Raw genomic sequence first — 22,856 nt, 5'->3', positions numbered from 1 at the left:
TTCCTCGCACATCTTCCCATTTCTCGACATCCGGTCGAGATCCCAAGAAATTTGCGAGAGTCTTTACTGCTAACGGCAGGCCTCCACATGTCTGAACGATGTCTCTTCCGATATCTATAAACTTTGGATTTGAGGAGTTGTCGTCTCCCTCTTGGAATGCATGAGATGAGAATAGATCCCATGAATCATCTTCTGACAATAGCTCCAAGTGATATTGATCAGAATGAATGATTGAGGCAATATTGCTATTCCGTGTAGTCACCATAATCTTACTTCCATTCATAGCTCCAAATTTGATAGGAGATTGAAAAATCTCCCACTCGGCGAGGTCCTCAGCCCAAACATCATCTATGACAAGCAGAAATCTCTTTCCGGTGAGAGACTTCCTCAATGAATCTTCATGATGATGAATTGTGGGACTGATTTTCCCAACAATTTCCTTTGTCAAATCGAAATTCTCCGAAACGGACACCCACACACGGAGGTCGAAATGTGCTTCCACCTCATAGTCATTGAATGCAAGCTGAGCAAGAGTTGTCTTTCCGATTCCGCCCATGCCGACGATAGCAATCAGGCCGATCTCGCTTGGAGTGTCATTTCTTGATAGCAACATCTCAACAATAGCATCCTTGTCCTTTTCCCTGCCGAATACTCGAGTCTCGTTGATCTCAGAATCTGTCTTAATGCTGCCGGATACTGCCGATCTTGCCGCACGCTGCTGCGTTTCTTCCAGTTCACGCAATGCCTCTTGGATCGCAACACTGACATCAGACATCATCATCGATGGAGAATAAATCTCATCTAGCATGTCTTGTGCATTGTGGACTGTATCTTCAACTTCAGCAACATCTATCTTGCTCTTCACATCTCCAAGCTTGGACTTGATTTCCTTCAACTTATTAATAATTTCCGCCGAAGCATCTCTGTACTTCTTTCTAGATTCCCCCGCAATATAATTACGGCCAGGAGAGCCACATTTCCCATTGGAACTGGATTTTAATAAAAAATGACCAGCTGATTCATCCGAGTGCAACAGACCACGAAGTCCATTACGAAGAGAAAATTTAGACTTGGACGTCATAGAAGTGATGAATATTGCAAAAAGCAATCTGGATTGAGAGAAGAAGAGGAAAGAATATTACTAGTGTGTAGTATTACATTTTTTTCCTGGTTTAATCAATCGGTTCCAATACAACGTTATTGTCTTTTCCGTCAATGAGCCATATGACTCCACATGGGCGGAGACAATTTTCTGATTGGTCGAAGCCACATAGTACTAATTATTTAACTAATAATACGTCGTTGCCTTGCCGGACTGGGATTACGATAGATATATTCTAATAAACGTGAAACGCACAAAGTCATAGTTGTCGATAGTTAATATATGGTAGTATATTTATTTATCAATGTCAATGGTTGGTGTTCGAAGAGGTACGTATACTTGCGTGTTTAACAAATCATTTGAATATCATCTAGCTTTTGTTTAAGATATGAAGTGACAAAATTCAGAATAGACATTTTAATTAAATTAAGGTAGGTATTCCAATACTATTTCTATTTCTCACCATTTCCTACCTCAGGCAGCGTAGACAAGTTTCTGATTGGTTTGAGCTACGTACATAGTTTGTGCAAATTGGTTTTAGAATAGATAGGCTGGACGACTTACGATCGTTGAAGGAGAATCATAGTACTATCTAGTAATCAAACAAAAACATTAAAATAAAAGGATGACTTATGATTTTTTTAATACTCTTTTTGAGAAATAATTAAAAATAAATAAATAGAAGTCTAAGTTAATCCGGTCGTTATCCAACTATCAGAACAAGGTGGGGCTCGTGGCATTCTCTTGGCATCTAGGGCTCCATCATGTTATCTTATATCGTTGTGTAATATTAATTACGAATTATGCTTCCACTGAACAGATATCATGACATGTGTGCTTTATTGTAATAATTTGGATATCTTTATATTTAATATATCCTTTTATTATAAAGAACGAGGCACAAATGGCACCATCTTCCTTCCCGACATAAGGGGCTGAAAGTGGGCGCCACAGCACATGTGTTTTCCAATGCCGTGGAATAAGATGTTTTAAGAAATAGCTTATTTTTCAACCCAAACTCAATCAACTCAGCAGCTTCTTGCTGCGGATCGTAAACAATTACTTCTTGGGAAGGAATCGATTTTTGTCTATTGTTACACCTTACTATATCAGAAGAAGAAGATGATTCAAATGAATTTGAGGAAATCAGAGAACCACCAAAAATTGGTATCCTCTTATATTTCTTGAAATTTGCCTTCTTTGAAATAAACTTGAATAATTGCTTGAAGAATTTTACTAGATCAGGATCATTCCTTGGTATCTGAATATCTTCGAGAAAACATAACAACTTCTTACTCAAGAAGACCAGCAGACTTAGAGGAGAGTCTGCATTAATTGGGACATTGGAAACTTCTGTATTGAAATAGGCTGGTGCAGTACCCAAGGGGACATGGCTTGTTAATGCTTCCTTTTGAACTGGTTGTGAGTCTGGACAAACTCCTCTTCGGACGGAAACTTCTTTGTAGATCCATGATGGCCTGCTTGTAATTTGATGCTTTTCGACTCAAATGTAGATGCATTCTCAGATCGGAATTTTGATTGGACTTCATCTTCCTCGGTTACATTTTCAACGATCATATCCCTCAAAGATGGGCTTTCACCAGAGCTCACCGGCAGTTTATCAGAGTTAGAATTAAAATAATGAACTTTGTTTAAATCAGCAATGAAATCTTGACCCCCATCCTCAACAATAAAAATATCGAAATATTCACCATCAATCTGAACTTTAACAATTCCGTTGATATGGTCATTACCTGAAACTTGAACTAGAACTTTCGCAGAGTCCAATCTTTCTTTCGACTCCATTTCAGGACTCGTACAAACATATTTCCCAAATAAATTTACAAGTTTAGCGAAGAAGTCTCTTTTCCAAACATGGAGAGGGACATTGGTTATACGAACCCAGACGAATCTCACACTAGGCATGTCTCTAATCTGCCATGGTCTCCAAAGTGTAAAAACATCATTGATCCAACTATAATTAGAACCTTGAGCTTTTTCAAAAGATTCAGAATCAGGAAAAGTCGATACCACCCACCTAAGGGACGTATTTCTACTTCAATCGAACTATCAGTAAACATTCTTTTTAGCCTGGGCCAATAAATCCAAATTTTGAACTTTCTCAATCATACTTCTAGCAAGCCAGTCAGGTATATTGCCATCTTTGTTAAAAACCATTGAAGATACATTTGGAGTTGGAAAAATTAATTGCTTAGGAACTTTACCAGAAGGCTCGGCAGTCTCTCTATTCCCGACACTGCATCGATTAGCATTCTCCCTGTTCCAATAAATGCTCCGATCAATATTCACTCCTTCTCTAGCTGGGTTAGCTTTCAGCTTGAAATCACCGATCCATATCTCGTTAAGAATTGAGATCATCTTCTTTTCATCCTCTGGGAACCTTGTCTTCAAAAAACCAAACCTGAGCCCTTTGACATTTCGATTTTTGGCGACAACAATTGAGAAATCGGTACAAGCTTGTTAAAAATTTGCTTTAGCTTAATTACATTATGTCATATTAATCAAAATATCGTGTATTTTGAGACGGAGAGAGTATACCGTTAATAATTTATTTTGCACTAGATAAGTAGTTATGGAAAATACTCTATTGCTACCTCCATTTCATAATAGTTGATGTTTTGATTATAATGACATGATGTAAATGATCATATGTAATGAGGGTATTTTTATGAAAAAATATATCTCGAGCTTTCTTAATTTAAACAAAATATCATGTATAGCTTAAGAAATATTTTCTTCCATAAAAATACCCACGTTGTACATGATTAATTACATCATGTCATTTTAATCAATACATCAACTATTGTGAAATTGAGGGAGTATGACTCTATGATAAGTTCATGGATAACTTGGCTTTAATGACCAATCCTTTGTAGTTTCAATTGAATCAAACATTGTTGACTTGTAGGTGTATGTTTATGCAACCAGAAATATTTTGAAATCTTGTTAAATCTTAAAACTTCTGAACATAATTTTAAGTTTTTGAGTGTATGAAATATTTGCTAGTAGAATATGTATACATCATCCCGGAATCTTACACAATGTCAGAATCTTATACAATCTTCTCATACAATTAACATATCACTTCTATGACGTCCAAGTCGATTACCATTGGACCACGAAGTCCCATTACCAAGAGAAAAACATTTCGACTTTGGACGTCATAGAAGTGATGAATATTGGACATCATAAAAAATTTCGCCATGCTTTGACATCCGTTTATCATAAAACTGAATTCTTCCGACATCACCTTGGGAATCTGCGAGAGATTGAACTTCTGTTTCAAAAACGAACATTTACATATAGTCAATAATGATCCTAACTTCAAGGGAAGGAAAAAGAAAAAGAAGAAACACTAATGAACAGCATAACTTACAGTAAGAAATATTGAGTAAGACATTCCATTCCATTAGCTACTTGTTGAAGCACAGTTTGTAATGTTCAAAGTTAAATTTGAAGCCTTGAGGCTATTGAGCTGGTCATCTGGGATTTTAAGTTTTGGGCAATCTCTAAGAGTCCATATCTGGGCACTAAATCTTTGCAAACAGTCTCTGCAGTCCTAAGCTCTGTGAGATATAGGCAACTCACAATTATAAGCTCTTCGAGTTTGATGAACAATCCTAACGGGAAGTGGTAGAGCTCGTTGCAGCTTTTGCGAAGATGAAGACATTCGAGAGAAGGGTACTTATGCGTATTGATATCTTTTAGGAAATTGAGGTTGCTGCAATTCTCAATATAAAGCGACTTCAAGGAATTTAGGCAGATAGGGAGTCTCTCCTTCAAATTCGGACAATCGACGAGACGAAGCTCTTGCAAAGACGAGAGTTGCTCGAGTAATGGCAAGGACGAGCACTTGAAACAATCGATGAGGTGCATGGACACCATTTTAGAGAATGATTTATCTCCTAGCCAATCAGGAAAACTTTTACCAACAAAATTCTCAACTGTCACCTTTTCTATGTTTTCATGAGGTCTCAAATTTGCGAGCACGTCAACTTCGGTAGACAATCCATCACGTTTGCTTGTGTTCCATTTCAAGACTAAATCCTTGAGATACTTCTTATCTTTCAAATTAGCACTTTTAGCATCTGAAATCTCGTGTACATTTTGTAGCTGTAAAATTACGAGTTTTCCATGGAGTTCAGAAAGGGTTCCTAACTCATTGATCTTCGCTCCGCTTCCGCTGCTCACGACAAATGTTGTGAGAACTTGCAGACATTTTAATTTACTGAAACCTTGTGGCATTCCATTCAATTGTGTTGTGCTCACATCAAGATGACGTAAAGCTTCAAGATTCACAATGTCTTTTGGCAAAACTCGGAGAGGAGAATTTGAAACCAACAGGGTTTGTAAATCACGCAAACAAGTCACAGAGTTGGGCAACTTTTCAATATTGGTATGAGAAAAATTTAAGTAGCGCAAGTGCCTCATTAGCTCAAAATAATCTTCTTGCAAATTGTTAACATCGTGAAAGTGAGACAATGATAGAACGCGCAAGTACCTTAAATCTTTTAATTTTTCAAGAGCAGACGTACCTAGAGAAAATTTTTTATTAGATTTTAACAAAGTAACCGGTAGGAAAGTCCTCAGGTACTTTGCCTCACCTAAGGCCTCGAATTTCTCAGGGCTATCAAAATCCTCCCTTCTGTATGAAAAATGTCTAGCCATCTCAGTCATTCTTCTTCTCTGACCTTTTCCTCCATTGAAACAGAATTCTCCAGATACATATTGAGCTAGGTCATGAACGAGGTCATGCATTTTGAAGAAAGATCCCGATGGTTCAAAAAATGACATTGACAACAATTCATGAAAGGATTCCTGACCTACCTCTTCCATCCGCTTCTCCTCTTCTCGCCCATACATAAAGCCTTGAGCCATCCATAGTCGAATTAAGTGCTCCTTCTGAAATGACCATCCTTTAGGAAATATCGAACAATACGCAAAGCATTGTCTTAAATGAGACGGAAGGTGATAGTAGCTTAACAGCAAAACAGGAAGTATATCACTTTTGTTATCCGGCAATTCCCAAATGTTGCTATTCAAAATCTTTTCCCATTCCAGAATATTTACTTTGGATTGCAATAGACCACCGAGAGTTCTCGCTGCTAAAGGAAGACCCTTGCATTTACTTGCAATTTTCTTTCCGATCATTTTAAGGCTGGATTTGGCAGCTTCATTTTCTGATCTTCTGAAAGCATGACTTTTAAACACTTGCCAGCAATGTTTTTCTAACAAAGGCAATAGCTTTTGAGTCTTATAGGCACCCATAGCAGATGCAACATTCTCATTCCGGCTTGTGACGATGATCCGACTCTCTCTAGCACCCGCTTTGAGAGGTTTAAAGAGAAAATCCCAATAAACATAATTCTCACTCCACACATCATCTAACACGAGCAAAAATTTCTTCCCTGCTAGTTTCTTCTTTAGCTCAATCTGAAGCACATTCAAATTATTCATGTTGCAATCTTCATGAGTCATAGCCTCGAAAATACTCTTAGAAACTTTCAGAACATTTAACTCTTCCGAAACATAAACCCACATTTTGATGTCGAAAGAATTCTTTTCGACGAGCCTCAAGTCATTGTAGACCATCTGCGCAAGAGTAGTCTTTCCAACCCCACCAGCACCAACTATTGCAATTACACGAATGGCCTTCTGATCACTTTGTAAGAAATCAATAATCTTGTCTCGGTTGGCATCCCTCCCGTATACGGTAGTATCCATCAAAGACGTTGTTGGCAGTCTTTTCGGTAGATTTTGCTGATTTCCTTCTTTGAGTCCGAGTGAAGTAATTTGACTTGTGATCCAATTAACATTGTAGCTTATCTGCTTGAATTCTGCAACTAAGCCCTTCTTATCTGATTCTGAGACTTTTTTTGAGGCTAGAGAAGTAGTAGTATTGATCTCATCTAGAATATCTTGAGCTCGAAATGCGACGTGCTTGAGTTCATCGAGCCATTGCTTCACGAAGATGTTTGAGATTTGCTTCTCCTCTGCATCTAGAAGGACTCTCTCGATAACAAGTAGTGAAACATTCAGTTTCTTGATCATCTGTTCTTCCAACTTTTGTTTCTTGAAGAAATCCCTAACTTCACGGGAAGCCAAAAGGCGAAACAACGTTTTCAACACAGCTGAGAGAATGGATCCGACTAGAGCTGTTTCCAGAATCATTATTTCTTCTTTTTTAATTGGATATAATATTTGTCAGGAAAACAGAAATCTAATGGTTTTAAGGAACAACAGATGGATTAGAGATGTTTACTTTCTTCTTTCAAAACAAGTCTCTTTTTAAGCTGGTCGTGATGAGCCTCTGAGGTACGCCTACTTGTTATTTAATTTATCGACATATTACATTGACTTGGTTCATGAATGTAATTTCGAAGTATTTTTCATTTTTTTGATATGGATATCCCACCCACCCATAATTGTATTCTAGTGCATATACACGGTTACAACTCGTTTTTACCTAGAGCAATTCAGTCATCATTCTTTGTAGAATATGTAACATGTTTTCTCACTGGGAGGAGGTGTGAAGTGTGGAAATGGAACATGTTAAATGGTCAACCCAAATTTGACCGGATTATTGTCCGGACTGATCTGTGTACCGGTAGCCGGAAAATCTGGAATGATTCGGCATTTTATCCCCCATCTTAGTACTGCTGTTGAATATAATATATTCACTCAGCCAATTTGGTTATGGTTATACGTGAATCTGAAAGTGTGAGTTCATCGTTTTTAAGGTTCAATTGGTTTATAGCCACATCGGAAGAAAAAAAAATCCTTCGCATTTCTCATGGTAGGAATGAATATATAGTATGATAGTAGCAAGCAGTCGAGAATAAATTTGGAATGAATAAATAATAATTTTGAAAATAAGTAGGAAAATATCTTATGTTATGAGAAAATTTATAACCTTTTTTTTTTTGAAGCTGGAAATTTAGAGCTTTATTTCATCGTCAATCCAAAAAAAAATTATTATCGTAATTCATAAATAACAAGTGAGTAAACCCGTCCGTTGAACGGAAAATTCGTACATTTAAAAATTAATAATTTAGATATATCATATGAAAATTTAGACTTGGACGTCATAAAAGTGATGAATATTGGAAAAAGCAATCTGGATTGAAAGAAGAAGAGGAAAGAATATTACTAGTGTGTAGTATTACATTTTTTTCCTGGTTTAATCAATCGGTTCCAATACAACGTTATTGTCTTTTCCGTCAATGAGCCATATGACTCCACATGGGCGGAGACAATTTTCTGATTGGTCGAAGCCACATAGTACTAATTATTTAACTAATAATACGTCGTTGCCTTGCCGGACTGGGATTACGATAGATATATTCTATTAAACGTGAAACGCACAAAGTCATAGTTGTCGATAGTTAATATATGGTAGTATATTTATTTATCAATGTCAATGGTTGGTGTTCGAAGAGGTACGTATACTTGCGTGTTTAACAAATCATTTGAATATCATCTAGCTTTTGTTTAAGATATGAAGTGACAAAATTCAGAATAGACATTTTAATTAAATTAAGGTAGGTATTCCAATACTATTTCTATTTCTCACCATTTCCTACCTCAGGCAGCGTAGACAAGTTTCTGATTGGTTTGAGCTACGTACATAATTTGTGCAAATTGGTTTTAGAATAGATAGGCTGGACGACTTACGATCGTTGAAGGAGAATCATAGTACTATCTAGTAATCAAACAAAAACATTAAAATAAAAGGATGACTTATGATTTTTTTAATACTCTCAAATACATGATTAATATAAAAATATATTAAGTTTTGATTAATGCAACCAATTCCATGTAGTTATTATATATATTATATATATAAATAATATGAATGAAGTACATAATAAAAATATATACGTCTTTTATAATTAAAATTCTACTCACAATAATGAAGACATATATTTGCTAATCGATATTAGCTACATCTTCAATGTCGCCCGTAGTTTCGTTATCTACTAGACGATATATAAAAATCATTACTTTTAAATTTTAGAATAATTAAAATGTCTTGTTGTTCTTCTTTATTTGACTTGTTCTTTAACTCATATTAGTGTTTACTACAGATTTAACCATTTAATTATTTTTACCGACAAAATGATTTTCCCTTCATTTCTCCAGTAATTAATTTTAATAAAATTATGACCACTTATCATTATTTTTTCAAAATCAGTACAAATATTATTATGATCATCAGTAATATATTTCATTAAGTTAGTGATCTTTTATAGAAAAATTTTACAAAGCCCATCTTGAATTAAGCTATGGTAAAAATTTGATAGGTTTGGGTTGAGTAAAAATGATTTTATTAGGTTTGGAAGATAAAAATATTACTTTTAGGGTTTCAATTTAAGGTCAGAAATACTGGTTTTGGCCCTGAACCGGTACGGATTGAAATGAACCGAAAGGAACCGATTTTAATACTAGGAAAATACAGTTTAATCTTTGACTAATATTTGACGGAATAAAAACACATTGGTAATTTTGTAAATATTTTACAAATTGGTAATATAGTCTTTTAACACTACAAGGGCAAAACAGTCTTTTGACATTTAAACCGATTTGTTCTGTTATAAAAAGGATTGAACCAAATCGGTTCAATCACTTCAATCGTCTTCAACCTCGCGTTTCGACGATTCCCTCTCGTCTCCGCTCAACGTCAACTACGCCGGAGACAGCCGTATTCGGCTCGTTTCTCGATCGTTTCCAATAGTATACAACACTAGGATTTCGAATATCAGGTTATATTTTTCTAATTTTACTCTGTTTTCCTTTAATTTGAAAATTAGGTTTCGGGTCGAATTTTATAAACGTTCAATTACTATCTCTCCTTCTAATATGATGTTCAATGGACTATGGAAAGTAATAATATGTTGAAATTAGATTGATTTAATGGTAGGAAGTGGTCGGATTTACCTCCGAAAGTTTCCGACCACCGGTACTCGCGGCGGCTCCTACTCAGCTGTGTTCTCCGTCGAACAAGGAAGCTCCTGGAAGTTCAACTCGGCCAGGAATCAGTCGACTGAGTCACGGGACGGCGACGACTCGGTCGTGACTCAATGAGTTATCGCCGTCGAATTGAAACAATTGGACCGGTTCTAAACTCCTCGTCACTCCTTCTACAATATATCGAAATTTGGTTCGATTCTGGGCAACTCGGTTTTTTTGACAGTAAGTTGTTTACGATGTTGTAAATTTTGACAGTTATAATCTTTACGGAAGAAATTTGGACTGAAATTTATTGTAGTTGGAACTGTGAATTGGACTGTATGAACTGTTATGTTTGTAGTGAATAGATTGAATTGAGAATGGCTGAATACTTGAAATGGTTTATGGGTTACGGAGGATATATAGTAGTTGTGTGTATATATATATATATAATGAGGTTCTTCGTTGCATTATTGATATGTATTTATGAAGCCTACAAGAGGATTCATCATCTTCCTCTATAATAAGTTTTGAATATTGTGGCTTAATTAATAAGTCCAGTAAGAAAATTCAATTCTTGTGTCTCTAGCTTTTGACAATCCTACGGATTTGATTTTTCAATTCCCTATTTATAATTGAAAATATAGAGAGCGTTGGCTTCTGACAAGATAGAAAATTTGTAAAGTGAATTGTCAACAAAGTAATTTAACAGCATGGATATGAAAGAGTTGAAATGATGATGCCGGTAGAGTTGACTAATATGTTGTCAGTATACACATAACAGGAGAGGTTATAAATAACTATTGGATGGAGTACTTAATTAATGGAGATATATTTGGACTATATAAAAATTTTATATCTATCCGTTTTGAGTTTAGGCTTAATATTAATTCGATATTTGATCGTTGAATGTTATCTTTTAATCAATCTTTAGTTATATTAAAAGGTTTATTTATATCGCGTAGTTTTTAATGTCTTGACGGACTATTAATTTTATTGAATTAAGTCTCTCTAACATAATTTACGAAATTATACTACTCACATTATCTAATCGTTATCGTACTATACTATTCACTCATTAATTAAAGTATGAAATATGTGCTAATTCATACATAAGAAAGAAAAAATATAATGTGTTTGGTGAACTTTATCATCCTTATCGTTCAATTGGTATTGACTTCTTAAGTAGGAAATATCCTAATTTTTGTTTCTTTTCAGATTATGTCATGTTCGTGTAATTGAGTTGGACACCAACTCATTACATTTCTCATTTATTCGTATGTACGCATATAATATGATGTCTAACATTTTCTATTAAAATTTCTTTTTTAAAATACAATTATGTTTTTTCTTATGAATAAATACGATTATGTTGATGGAAAAATTCTGACTTAAATTTGGAACTCTAAATTTGATATGAATCAATCCTATCCTGTCATGTCATTATCAATCTTTTATTTTCTTTTTCTTTATGAGAGCTTGCTAAGTCTTTACACTTGCGAAGTTGACAAACACGAATGGTAAAAGAAAGAGAGTATTGAATTCTTCACCAAATTACAAAGACGGAAGTAATGACTAATGAGTTTGAATTCTACACTTGCTAAGTCTTTACATATTGTTATTTTAGAAAACAAAAATAAAATATCCATAAAACATAAATCCAATTTAAAAAATAAATGAGGGTGTTAATCTTTGTCGGGACTCGTAATTGGAGACGGTGCGATGATACACATCATTAACAGAATACGAGTATAAGATTTATAATAATATCCATTCAAGTTTAATATTACCCTCTAATAAAAAAAAAAAATCTTAAAATCCTAGTCGTAGTCGGGTCGGGTCACTTCAGTTTTGCGTCAAGGTGAAGAAATCTTAAAATCAATTAGATTGAACCGATTCTGAAATTGAATCATTCTGGTTCAGTCGATCTCATTAATTAGTCATCGAATGATACATTACCTCCAAACCAATCACCGCTTCTTGATGGACCCAACCCGACCCGACCCGGTCTCGCTTTTGCTAATGGAATGGGCCCAATAGAAAAAAACAAACCAAGTTCACGTATCGGCCCATTTTATTAGAAAAACCACCTGATGACGTGGCAAAAGATCACACTTTCTCTTCTTAGAACAAACTCCACAACAACTCATTTGTTGAATCAAATAGCAGCCGGAAATTGCGCTCTCGCAAAAAGCCAATCTTGATCGGAGAAGATGTTCCTACGTGTAATTGGACGGCCACTGATGGCCAAGGCTAGTCAGACGGCGGGAATCGGTGGATCGAACGCGAGGGAGGTGTTGATCAGCTTGTACGACAAAACCCTTAAGCAGATCGAATCGATTCCCAAAGACGAAGGCTATATCAAGGCTGTTGAAGAATTCACTCGCGACCGTCTCAAGGTCTGTCAAGAGGAAGACGACTGTGCAAAGATCGGGAAACGTCTCGGTTATAGACAAGTTGAGGTTCTAATCGAAGAGGCTGAAAATGAGCTCAAGCTCGTCGAGAATCTAAGCAGTAAGCAGATTATTTCAATTCGTTATTGCATTCTATAATTACATTTCATTTTTTGACTCTTGGGTTCGTCGTATTGCTCCGAAATTTGCCTGCTCGCTGTATATTTGTATGTTAGGCAATGATTAGTCTGACATCTTGTGACTGTTTTATGGTTATTTATGCTGTTAGTGGTATGCTTTCGATAGTATAATGGGTCGATTGACAGTATTGGGAATTTGTATTGGCTAGAGAGTGTAGGCTTTTCGAGCAACTCTGAAGAGGAGAAAATTCATTGGATATGATTGGGTAGAGGTTTGGGAATTTTATAAAGCATGTTCATGTTAAGAAGAATGCTGTTTGATAACGTGATTAGTTGATTCAAGTGGCCTTTAGGACATGTTTCCAGCTTGTGCTGAAGTCTGGGTGTGCTATTTTTGGATAAAGTGAATCCATTCTGACTTGTCTCTAGAATCCTGAAATCAATCATACTTCACTTGAATTTGTTAGAATTTGACTAAATTGATTTGTGCCGATTCAAGGTTTGAATTTCCCTTTTACTGAGTTAAAAGCATGAAAGTTAGTATTAAATTGGCAAACCATTCCAAGCCTCTCTCCTGGCATTTCCTCTAAGCACAGAGCTATCTGTACCATGGATTGAGATGTCATTGTTTAAGTTTCTTGTTTTTGCTATATCATTGGGGTTTTTCATTTGGTTTGTTTCATGAGTAGTGGTTTAATTTTGTTATGAGGGTTTTTTTTTATTTTTGATTTGCAGAGTGTAACCGAGACGTTCCTTTCTATCAACCTGGCCCACTTCCTAAGGAGTTTGAAAAGATGCTCGAAGAAGCTGGTCTACGGAATCTTCCTAAGCCCCTTCAAATCAAGTTGCGTACGATAGGCATGGGTTTGAACCTTGTCAAGTGATTCGGCTTTTCAAATATCAGTTTATGCCTTTGTTATGCTAAGTTTTGCAATAAATCCCATCATCCTGAGCTCTTTGGGAGGCTTCTGGAGTCTGTCTTAAATCTTCATGAATTTTTTTGTGTTGTTTGAACAATCTGTTGATTTATGATGAAGACAAGTGTTTTGCATCATCTGACGAGTGATGACTGACTTATTCCAAAACTTGCATGCACACATGACAATTCCTGGTTTTTGAATCTGGTACCATTTCTACATAGCGTTGTTAGCTGCTGCATTAATTTATGAGCCATGCCGGAAATAAAAAAGAGGCGGGAAATTAACATGGTTGATTTTCAGCAAGAGTTGTCTAATATAGAGAACTACATATTTCCTTTAATATTATCATACTTGTATGTTTGCTTTTTATTACCTCGTTAAATTATAGTAGAAGACAAGGTATTCAAAACAAATTCTGCAAATATGATGATCAGGGATTCTTCGTGGATGGATCCACTATATCTAACTATATCTAAATAAGGTTACATTTATATTTAGATAATCTCAATATTCATATTTTCATAATTCTTTAGTATAACTTTTTTTTTTGAAAGTCTTTTAGTATAACTTTTAGTTCTAGTAATTTTTGAAAAAAATATATAATTCATGTAAATGAAAAATATATAATAAAATATAATATGTTAAAAAAAATAAACGGTCTAAATGGAATAATATTAAGTTTCAATATTATTTAGATTTGTATTTCGATGACCGATAAAAAAACCGGACTTCTCTTCATTTCCGGCGTTGCAAAATCTTGCTTTGCTACTATGAGTCTCTGTGGGCTGCACCTAACCTGGCCCATCCCAAATTTGGGCTGCGTAAGTTATGTGTCTAACACAAATGGGCCTTGATTCTTTTTATTTTATTTTTTGATGTTAATATTAGGTTGATTCTACATATAGACTCAATAGAGTATTTGAGCTGAGATTGAGATTTCAATCTCCAAGGAATGATAATTGTGTGGGATCTGAGCTTAGAGAGAATTGTATGTATATATACTCCCAGGAGTATTAAGATTACTCATAGTTATATATGGTACTTATATTAGCTCTACTAACTTTCACACACACATATATATATATATATATATGTATGTATATATATATATATATATATATTAGCTAAAATTATATATAAAGTTTTTCATTAGAAATATAACATAACATATAGCTAAATATATCCTAGCAGGAGTAGCGAATCGATCTCCCTTGTTTTGCTTCATCTGTTTTTTGCGTCTATGACATTCTGTAAGCATGTTTTCTATTATTTTCTTTTTACGATATGTTTTCTATTGATTTAATGGATAGGAGATGTGTATATATCTACAAACTACATGTTTATCATAATATTGAATTCTTCATCAGCAGTTATTCGATTTTAATATCATTTAAATGATACAAGTTAGTGGACCGTCCGTTGGACGGGAATTATGTGCATTTTAAAATTAATAATTTAAATATATCATAAAAAATTATATAATAATTATTTGTATTAAAAATTATTAAAAATATGTCAAATCTTATATCAAAAAGAAATTATTAAAAATATCGCTATTATATATAAGATTTGATTTTATTTCAAAATCTACAATCCTATGAGAATTAAAAAAATTATTTTGTTTTCAAAAATTATAAACATAGCAAATGTAAAAGTCACGTATCAAAATTTGATTTAATAATAAAATATATAATTGCATCTAAGCAATTTAGTTGTTCCTATTGTTTGAAAAATAAGATATGTCCGTTTTAGTTAGGAATAGGAAAAAATAATACAACGGATTTTTATTACGAATAATAGTTTAATAAAAAAAATTGAAAAAAATTAATATGTCCGTTTAAATAGGAAAAAAGAAGATGTGCTCGTTTTTAATTAGGAATAGGAAAAACAAATATAGTGTATTTTAATTAGGAAAAATTATTAAATAAGAAAATTAGAAAAAATATAGTGTTTATAATTTTATTAGGAATATATTTTTATTGTGTTTTGATTTCCTAATTAGAATTGGAAAAAAATATCATTGGCTCAAAATTGTAACTTGAAACCTAATTAAACTCAAAATTCTAAAATATATGTATCAAATTACTATTTATCAATAAAACGTCATATGCCGGATGTTGATTTGACATTAAAATTTGCAATTGAATTTGCAATTAGAACATATTTAAAATTAAAAATATATATAAGATGTGGTTGATTTGACATATTTCTCAATCCAAGATAACAAGAAGAATGATAGCTTGGATAAATTAGTAGAACCTAGTAAGTGATTTATCTATCTAATTTGTTGAAATGCTGTGTTTTTTTTTTTGAGTACTTATGTTGAAATGCTATGTTTGCTGAAATTTAATGTTCAATTCCCCATGCCTCCTAACCCAGCCATTGCCGCTTCTGAGCCGCCGTTGGACGGTGGTGGTGGACCTATTGGTGGAGACGGTGGTGGAGTGTTGTTCTCTACGGTGGTGGAGCCGGTGGTGTAGACGATGGTGGAGGTGGAGCTGGTGTATGCCATGTCGAAGCCACATGAAAACATACAGAAGGTCACGATCGAGACTTTCAACGGCAATACACTTCCTGGTTGGTTAGGGGATGATTCTTACACTGAAATGGTTTTCTTGAGGCTCAGGCGATTAAAGTGGATCAAATCATTGCCAAGAGTCGGACTTCTCCCAAACCTGGAACACTACGCGAGATCTGTAATTCTGCGGTATAGACATGTGTTGCAGAATTGCTATTCTCGTTTAGTGGAAGAACGAGATCGAAAATTGTCCCAATTTGAAAGGATATCTACTTGCCAGCTTCCTTTGTTTGAAAAGGCTAAAGATTGTGAATTGCGAGAAAACTGAATTTTTTTGGCAAATATCTATGAGCATAAGTTCCAATCTCTTCAATCTCTACACCTTGAAGGTAGCTACAACGGCCTTTTGTTGTTTTCATTAGAATTGTTCAGGCCACTTGAAGAATACTGTAAATATAATTAATTTTTTTTTTTCAATTCAAATAGCTATTTCATTAAGTTTGAAGAAATATCTTAACGGACTAGTTTGGCCACGTATACCAATATTTATATATATTGATTGGTTTTGGACTACACATGTGTCGATATATTATTAGAATGAAAATCAATAATAGAAAACATAAAATTTAAATGAGCTAGATCGAGCATGCACCGGAGTGTTTCTGGTTCGATGAACAAAATTAAAAGAGCATGAATCCGAATCAAAAACAAAAGAAAAAGATAAAAAGAGCATGAATCCAAAACATTACATCGCGCCTATGTGGACATTGGCCCCTTATAAATTGAATGCATTATAATAATAGTGATGTTGTCACAGCACAAAAATCCGAAGTATATGACAATGTTTTGCTAGATACATGTACGTAGTATACAAGTCTTATGTGGACATTGGCCCCTTATATTGTTAGCATGTGATGTTTTGCCGATGGAGATGGAACAATTCCCCCAAGGTCACAACAGCTTAGCTCCCTCATTGCATCAAAGCAAATGAAGTTCGTAAATCTCAACCAGTTTTGTGGCTTTGGTAAGATCATTTATATTAAATTGTGAAACTTCCAGAGAGCTACTGGATCTTCCCAAATTGCCGTAGGAGGCACTGAAAGGAATTTTGATTGTGTTTTCATCATTCCATTCGGATGCGTTCGGTGGAGCAGGTAGAAAGGAGATGTCAACATAGTCGGAGTACTTATAAAGGATAAGTCGCGGTCCTGCAATGAAACCATTGACATATCCGTCGACCTTCCTTATTATGAGATAGACGTTATTTGACGATGGAGATTCAAAATTAATCAGGGTATATGGGAATTACCGAAGATAAATGTTTAGTTCTTTCGGTACTTCTGTTGAGTTATCACCGCCTACTTCCACACTTGAAATTGTGCTTCATGTACTCTTCTATATTTGGCAAGGGAGAAGTATTTGAAAAAGAATAGATGATTTGGCGGTGGATGGCTCAAGGTTTCATGGGGGAGAAGAAGGAGAGATGACTGGTAAAGATAGGGGAGGAATGTATTTCTGACTTGGTACAAAAGGTCGATTTTTCAGCCAGCTGGGTCTTTATTCATGATGCATGATTTGATGAATGATGCGGTACAATTTGTGGCTGGTAAATTTTGTGTCAAGGGGAGCCAATCCTAGAGAGGAATAACGAACAAGGCGAGACACTTTGCATTCAACGGGCATAATTCTTACTTCGTCCCCAAGTTATCAAAGGAGGCAAATCATCCGAGGACTTTTCTTCCCATAGAAGCGTGGAAGGATAACGAAGCAAATGACGAGCTTGTTAAGACGTTGTCTAAGATGAGGTACATTTGAATTCTTTCGCTGGCTTGTTTTAGGAGGTCTTCCATTAGCCGCAAAGATTATGGTTGGGTTCTTATGGTGCAATATCTTTGTTTTGAGATGTCGAGTGATATATTTTGGAGGATAAGTTGTATCTCAAGGAACTAATTTTAAAGTGGAGTACGAATCGTGTTGATGGTGGAGTTTATTAGAGGAGAGGACATGAGCATGCCATGTTGATGCCACACAAAAAAAAATATATAATACTATAAACATCCTCAAAATTTACCAACTATATATAAAATAGATTGTGATACCAACTTACCAACTTCAATACTCAGGATAATTTTTTTTACAAAACAAGTTCAAGTACCGGCATGAATATTTTTTATCATCAATCTTATTTTCAATCAACACCAGGAACCAAGTTTACATTTTTGTGTACAATCCAAAATTTCCCAAGAAGGCTTAACAAAGAAACAACTATTCATCAACACCACAACAAGAACACTTTGAGTACAAACCAACATCAGTACTATGGTTACAATCATTTTTCAATTCTTCATCATTATTACTACCTTGGATCATACCAATTTGCTTCGTCCAAGGAAAGAAGGTGAAATTCTTGGAAACCCCAATTTTCGAAGCAGAGCAATCGTCGCATATATCCAAGGATTCAACTAATTTCCGATGATTTAAGCAGAAGCCCAGTTTAGAAATCTCAATGGCATGGCCATTGACCGATGGAATGGCATGATCTGAGCTCTTTGATAATATGTAGAGAGAGAGAGATGAGACAAAGTTTGAGAATATCAGATAGAAAGATATAGTTTAATTTGATGAGAGATATCAAAATCAGAATCAAACAAGAAGAAGAAGATATGAAACTTGATTTTACCGGCATGAATATGTGTGTGAACTAATACAATCATTTCACAATCCATTTTCACAATGATTGTGAAAGCATTACATTATTGACTTTGTGACTATGCAATTTACGTTGAAGATTAGTGTATATATAATATATTTTTTTTAAAATTCAAATATTTTTTTTCATTATGTCGAATAATTGTCCAAACGAACGAGTTTGGCCACATGTAGTTGCGGTGAATTATCAGAATGACAAGCAATAGTAGAAAACATAGAATTTAAATGAGGTAGAGCATGTGCCGGAGTGTTTCCGCCTCATGAACAAAATTAAAAGAGCACGAATCAAAACATTGCATGCATCGCCTGTTGCTTGATCTACTTTAACATAGTTTTTCAACACAAATCTACTTGTGTTTACAGATTTAATGATTGTTGTTTGGGATACAAATTGTTGGAGATCAAACTGAAAGTAAAATAAGTACTGTTGGCCCATCAAACTTAATTGGCCGAAAATATTAAAGTTTTTTTTTTTTTTTTTTGAAGATAACAAGGAGATTCTCATTACTTAGCCATAATCGGCACTTTGATACATGGAGGATGATAATCGTCCTCTCACATTCGATTTTGAATTAGCAATAGAATGTGCAAGTCAAATGTTACCTCTGACAGTATAAACAAAAGAACAAGATATAAAGTTAGACACAAGTGATTTAATGTTGTACAAAATTTCCCGACACGATAAGAAACAACTGTCATTTGCGTTCAGTGCTTTGATCAGCATAAGTGCATCCGATTCAATCACTACGTTGGCTGCTCCAATTGAGATGGCAAGAGAGACTCCAAGGTGGATAGCCATAGCTTCAGCTTGGTAAATGTCTGGAGATCCATCACTGAAAGTAGATTGACTGATGATGGTCTCGAATCACCACACCCGAGCCCCATTTTCTTAGATTGGCGAAAAGAGCCGCATCACAATTCACTTTCAGAGTTCCTGAAGAGGGAGGACGCCATGGAATAACTGGTGGCATGTTACCTGTACTGATCATTCTACTGCTGGTAGCTGCTGCAGAAAATTCAGATAGGGTCTTTTTGGCTTGGATGAAGACCGAAAGAGGCGTGGCACAAACGGAATCTGCCCAAGCACGGTTTCGGTTCTTCCAAGTAAACCATAACAACAGGTTGTATAGAGTCCAATCTTCCCGACATCGAACCTCATAGAGACGAGCATATAACGAGAAATAATTCTCATTGCCCCAAGCATTGATATTCATATTCAGCAAAAATAACTTCCATAGTTTAATCGACCATTCACAGGAAATCATCAAGTGAGCAAGGTTTTCGCATGCTAGCCCGCATACTGGACAAATATTAATAACATGGATTCTTCTTCGAGGTAGATTATCTTTAGTGGCTAGGCTTTGATGGCCGACACACCATAAAAATAATCTAGCTTTAGGAAGAATATTGAGATTCCAAAAGATATTCCAGTAAGAAGGAGGAGTAGATCTTACAGTATATCTAACATTCGAGTTCCTTTTGATCGACAAATATGTGGTAATTCATTATTCTTTATCCATCAATAACCGTGCTTAGCTAGAGACCGTCGAATTATTGTTCTGTTCGTCTTTGAAGTACCATGTCCTAAATTTCGATTTCTCTTTGCACATGTCATGTACTATGTGCTAAGATTATAAATATTTGCCCAAATAAAAGTTATATGTTTTCAATAAGATAATTGATCGATCATTTATCAATTTTATCATTACACTATGTTTTATTTTATTTATGACCGATGAATTTTTTTCAGCTGAGAAAAAATAAGTATAATGGGATGTGAATAGGCTTGCATAGAGCCTAAAACAGTCCACGAATACTTGAGCATGACTTCTCCAAATAGTACCGATAAAGATCAGAATTTTGATGTCGAAAAAAAATTAGAACTTTTACCCTCATTTGCTGTATTCATTCCCATGTCCCATGAAGAATTTCCGATTTCCTATAATGAAATATGATGCTAAAATGGCACCAGAAGATTAGTCGAAATACACACACATTTATAGAATGAATTTTATTAATAATTGTATAGGTTTTCAAACATGACGAATTATGTTACTAGTAATTTATTTCTTCATGCTATGATCGTGATAGTCTTTTGGATATATAGAATTAGAACCATCGGAGAGTCTTCTTGCTGCTCCTTTTTGGCCATTGGTTGGAGTAGTGTGAGAGCTCTACTTTTTGTGTAATTATCTTATGCGTATTGGTCGGTCCGATTTAACCCACTTAACGAGAAATTTTCATGTGAATATGTCATCACTCATACATATGTATCAAAATTTGAGTCTATAAAAGATTTAATTACATGATTATAATCTATAGGAGAATTATGAATTCCGACAGAAATGGTAAAACTAATATTTTATTTTCAAAAGATCCCTGATATTATATGTGTCGAATTTTAATATACATATATATTTATTGAAGAATTACATAATATGCATACAAGAATTTCTCCAATTTAACTTACTTGTTTACGATTAATCACTACCAACTTGCATGAGAGAATAGAATAATATAATTGGTGTACCTTTGATTGATCATTGATGTATAGTATAGATGCTTGCAAATACATACTACTAGTACATGCTATCTGATGCTTAATTATTTTAGTCCCAAGTAATATGATAATGAGGGTGTTTTGAGTTTAGGGTTTAGTCCCAAGTAATATGATAATAAGTTTGATTAACCTTATAGAACTTCTTTATGTATACAATAAGATAATTCTCTCCTTTCACCTAGCCTGGTGATACAGTTGTTGCACGATCTAGGCTAATTAACTTGAGGGGATATTAATTAATATAATGTCATTCTTATTATGTTATTTTAAGAAAAAGAAAAAACTGAAAAATACCTCTTCTTTCTGTATGATGATGAACTGGGTTGTTCCACGAATTTTGCAAAACCAAAGGAAATGACTTGAGTAACTTGGAGCTAAAGCAACCAAACATTGCATGAGAGAATAGAATAATATATCTTGCATTATATAATCAAAGGAACAAACTCAAGGTTTATACTAAAAGTTACTAATGTTTATTTAATAGGCCAATAGATATATATAGCACCTAAACAATAAGAAGAGAGACGACGAGCGAACATAAATGGTTGAAAGTTGAAACACATAGATAAACAATACAACAGTATATTCGCTGGTGACGTGTAATTTTTAGGACCCATAAAAAATTTAATTATATTATTATATTCTACATAAGAATTATGAATTTAAATGGTAAAATTTAAATTTTATCTTAAATGAATCCGAATATTATACGTGTTGAATTAATTTTCATGTGTATTTGCTGCGTATTACTTGATAAATCACTACCGACTTGCCATGAGAGAATAGAATAAAATAATTGGTGTGCCTTTGATTGATCATTGATGTATAGTATAGAGGCTTGCAAATACATACTACATATGTTATCTGATGCTTAATTATTTTAGTGACATGATTATTATTATTATTATTATTATTATTATTATTATTATTATTATTATTATTATTATTATTATTATTATTATTATTATTATTATTATTATTATTATTATTCAAGATGTTTTAGTGTCATGATATAGATATGGCCATTATAACGTTCGAATTATGAAACAATATGGTCACGATTCGATTCGATTCGGTTCGGTCCGATTCCGATTCAGAATCGTCGGTTTCCGGTTTTAAAATTTGTGGAACCGATCGAAACCGTAAATATTATGGAACCGAACTGAAACCGTAAATTTACAGTTCGGTTCTAGACAGTTCCGATTCGATTTCGATTCGATTTTTTATAATTTTTAAAAATAGAAGAACCGAAATGAAACCGTCAAACTTCGATTCTGTTTCGATTCTGAAACCGAAACAACGTTGACCGGCTCGGTTCTGGTTTGATCCGGTTCCGAACCGAACCATGGCCATGTCTACTCACATTTCATTTCAATTTCATAACGAGGATTTGGACCGAACAATACATTTATCTAACTCTAAATTCAATTGGGCCGAACAATATTAACCAACTCTAAATTCAATTAGGCCCAAACCCAACTAAAAATATAAAAAATACATTAGCTAACTCGGCCCAAAAAATTAAAAATTACACGATGACGTGG

The 22,856-nt window shown here is 34.5% G+C and overlaps 1 protein-coding gene across 1 annotated transcript; it reads right to left on the bottom strand.

The window, feature by feature from the left end:
- Positions 1 to 4,570: 4,570 nt before the first annotated feature.
- Positions 4,571 to 7,294, bottom strand: LOC139885033 (putative disease resistance RPP13-like protein 1). Its single transcript, XM_071868987.1, has one exon. The coding sequence runs from the start codon at positions 7,292 to 7,294 to the stop codon at positions 4,571 to 4,573; it is 2,724 nt and encodes a 907-aa protein (XP_071725088.1).
- Positions 7,295 to 22,856: the final 15,562 nt, after the last annotated feature.

Source organism: Rutidosis leptorrhynchoides, unplaced genomic scaffold (assembly GCF_046630445.1).
Source record: "Rutidosis leptorrhynchoides isolate AG116_Rl617_1_P2 unplaced genomic scaffold, CSIRO_AGI_Rlap_v1 contig7, whole genome shotgun sequence".
In the NCBI taxonomy this organism is placed as follows: Eukaryota; Viridiplantae; Streptophyta; class Magnoliopsida; order Asterales; family Asteraceae; genus Rutidosis; species Rutidosis leptorrhynchoides.
The sequence above is the reverse complement of the archived record's forward strand: the minus strand, read 5'-3'. Positions and strand labels throughout refer to the sequence as shown.

Bases quoted from the DNA above. Each gene is read 5' to 3' on its own strand.
- LOC139885033 (XM_071868987.1), bottom strand. From the start codon at position 7,294: ATGATTCTGGAAACAGCTCTAGTCGGATCCATTCTCTCAGCTGTGTTG.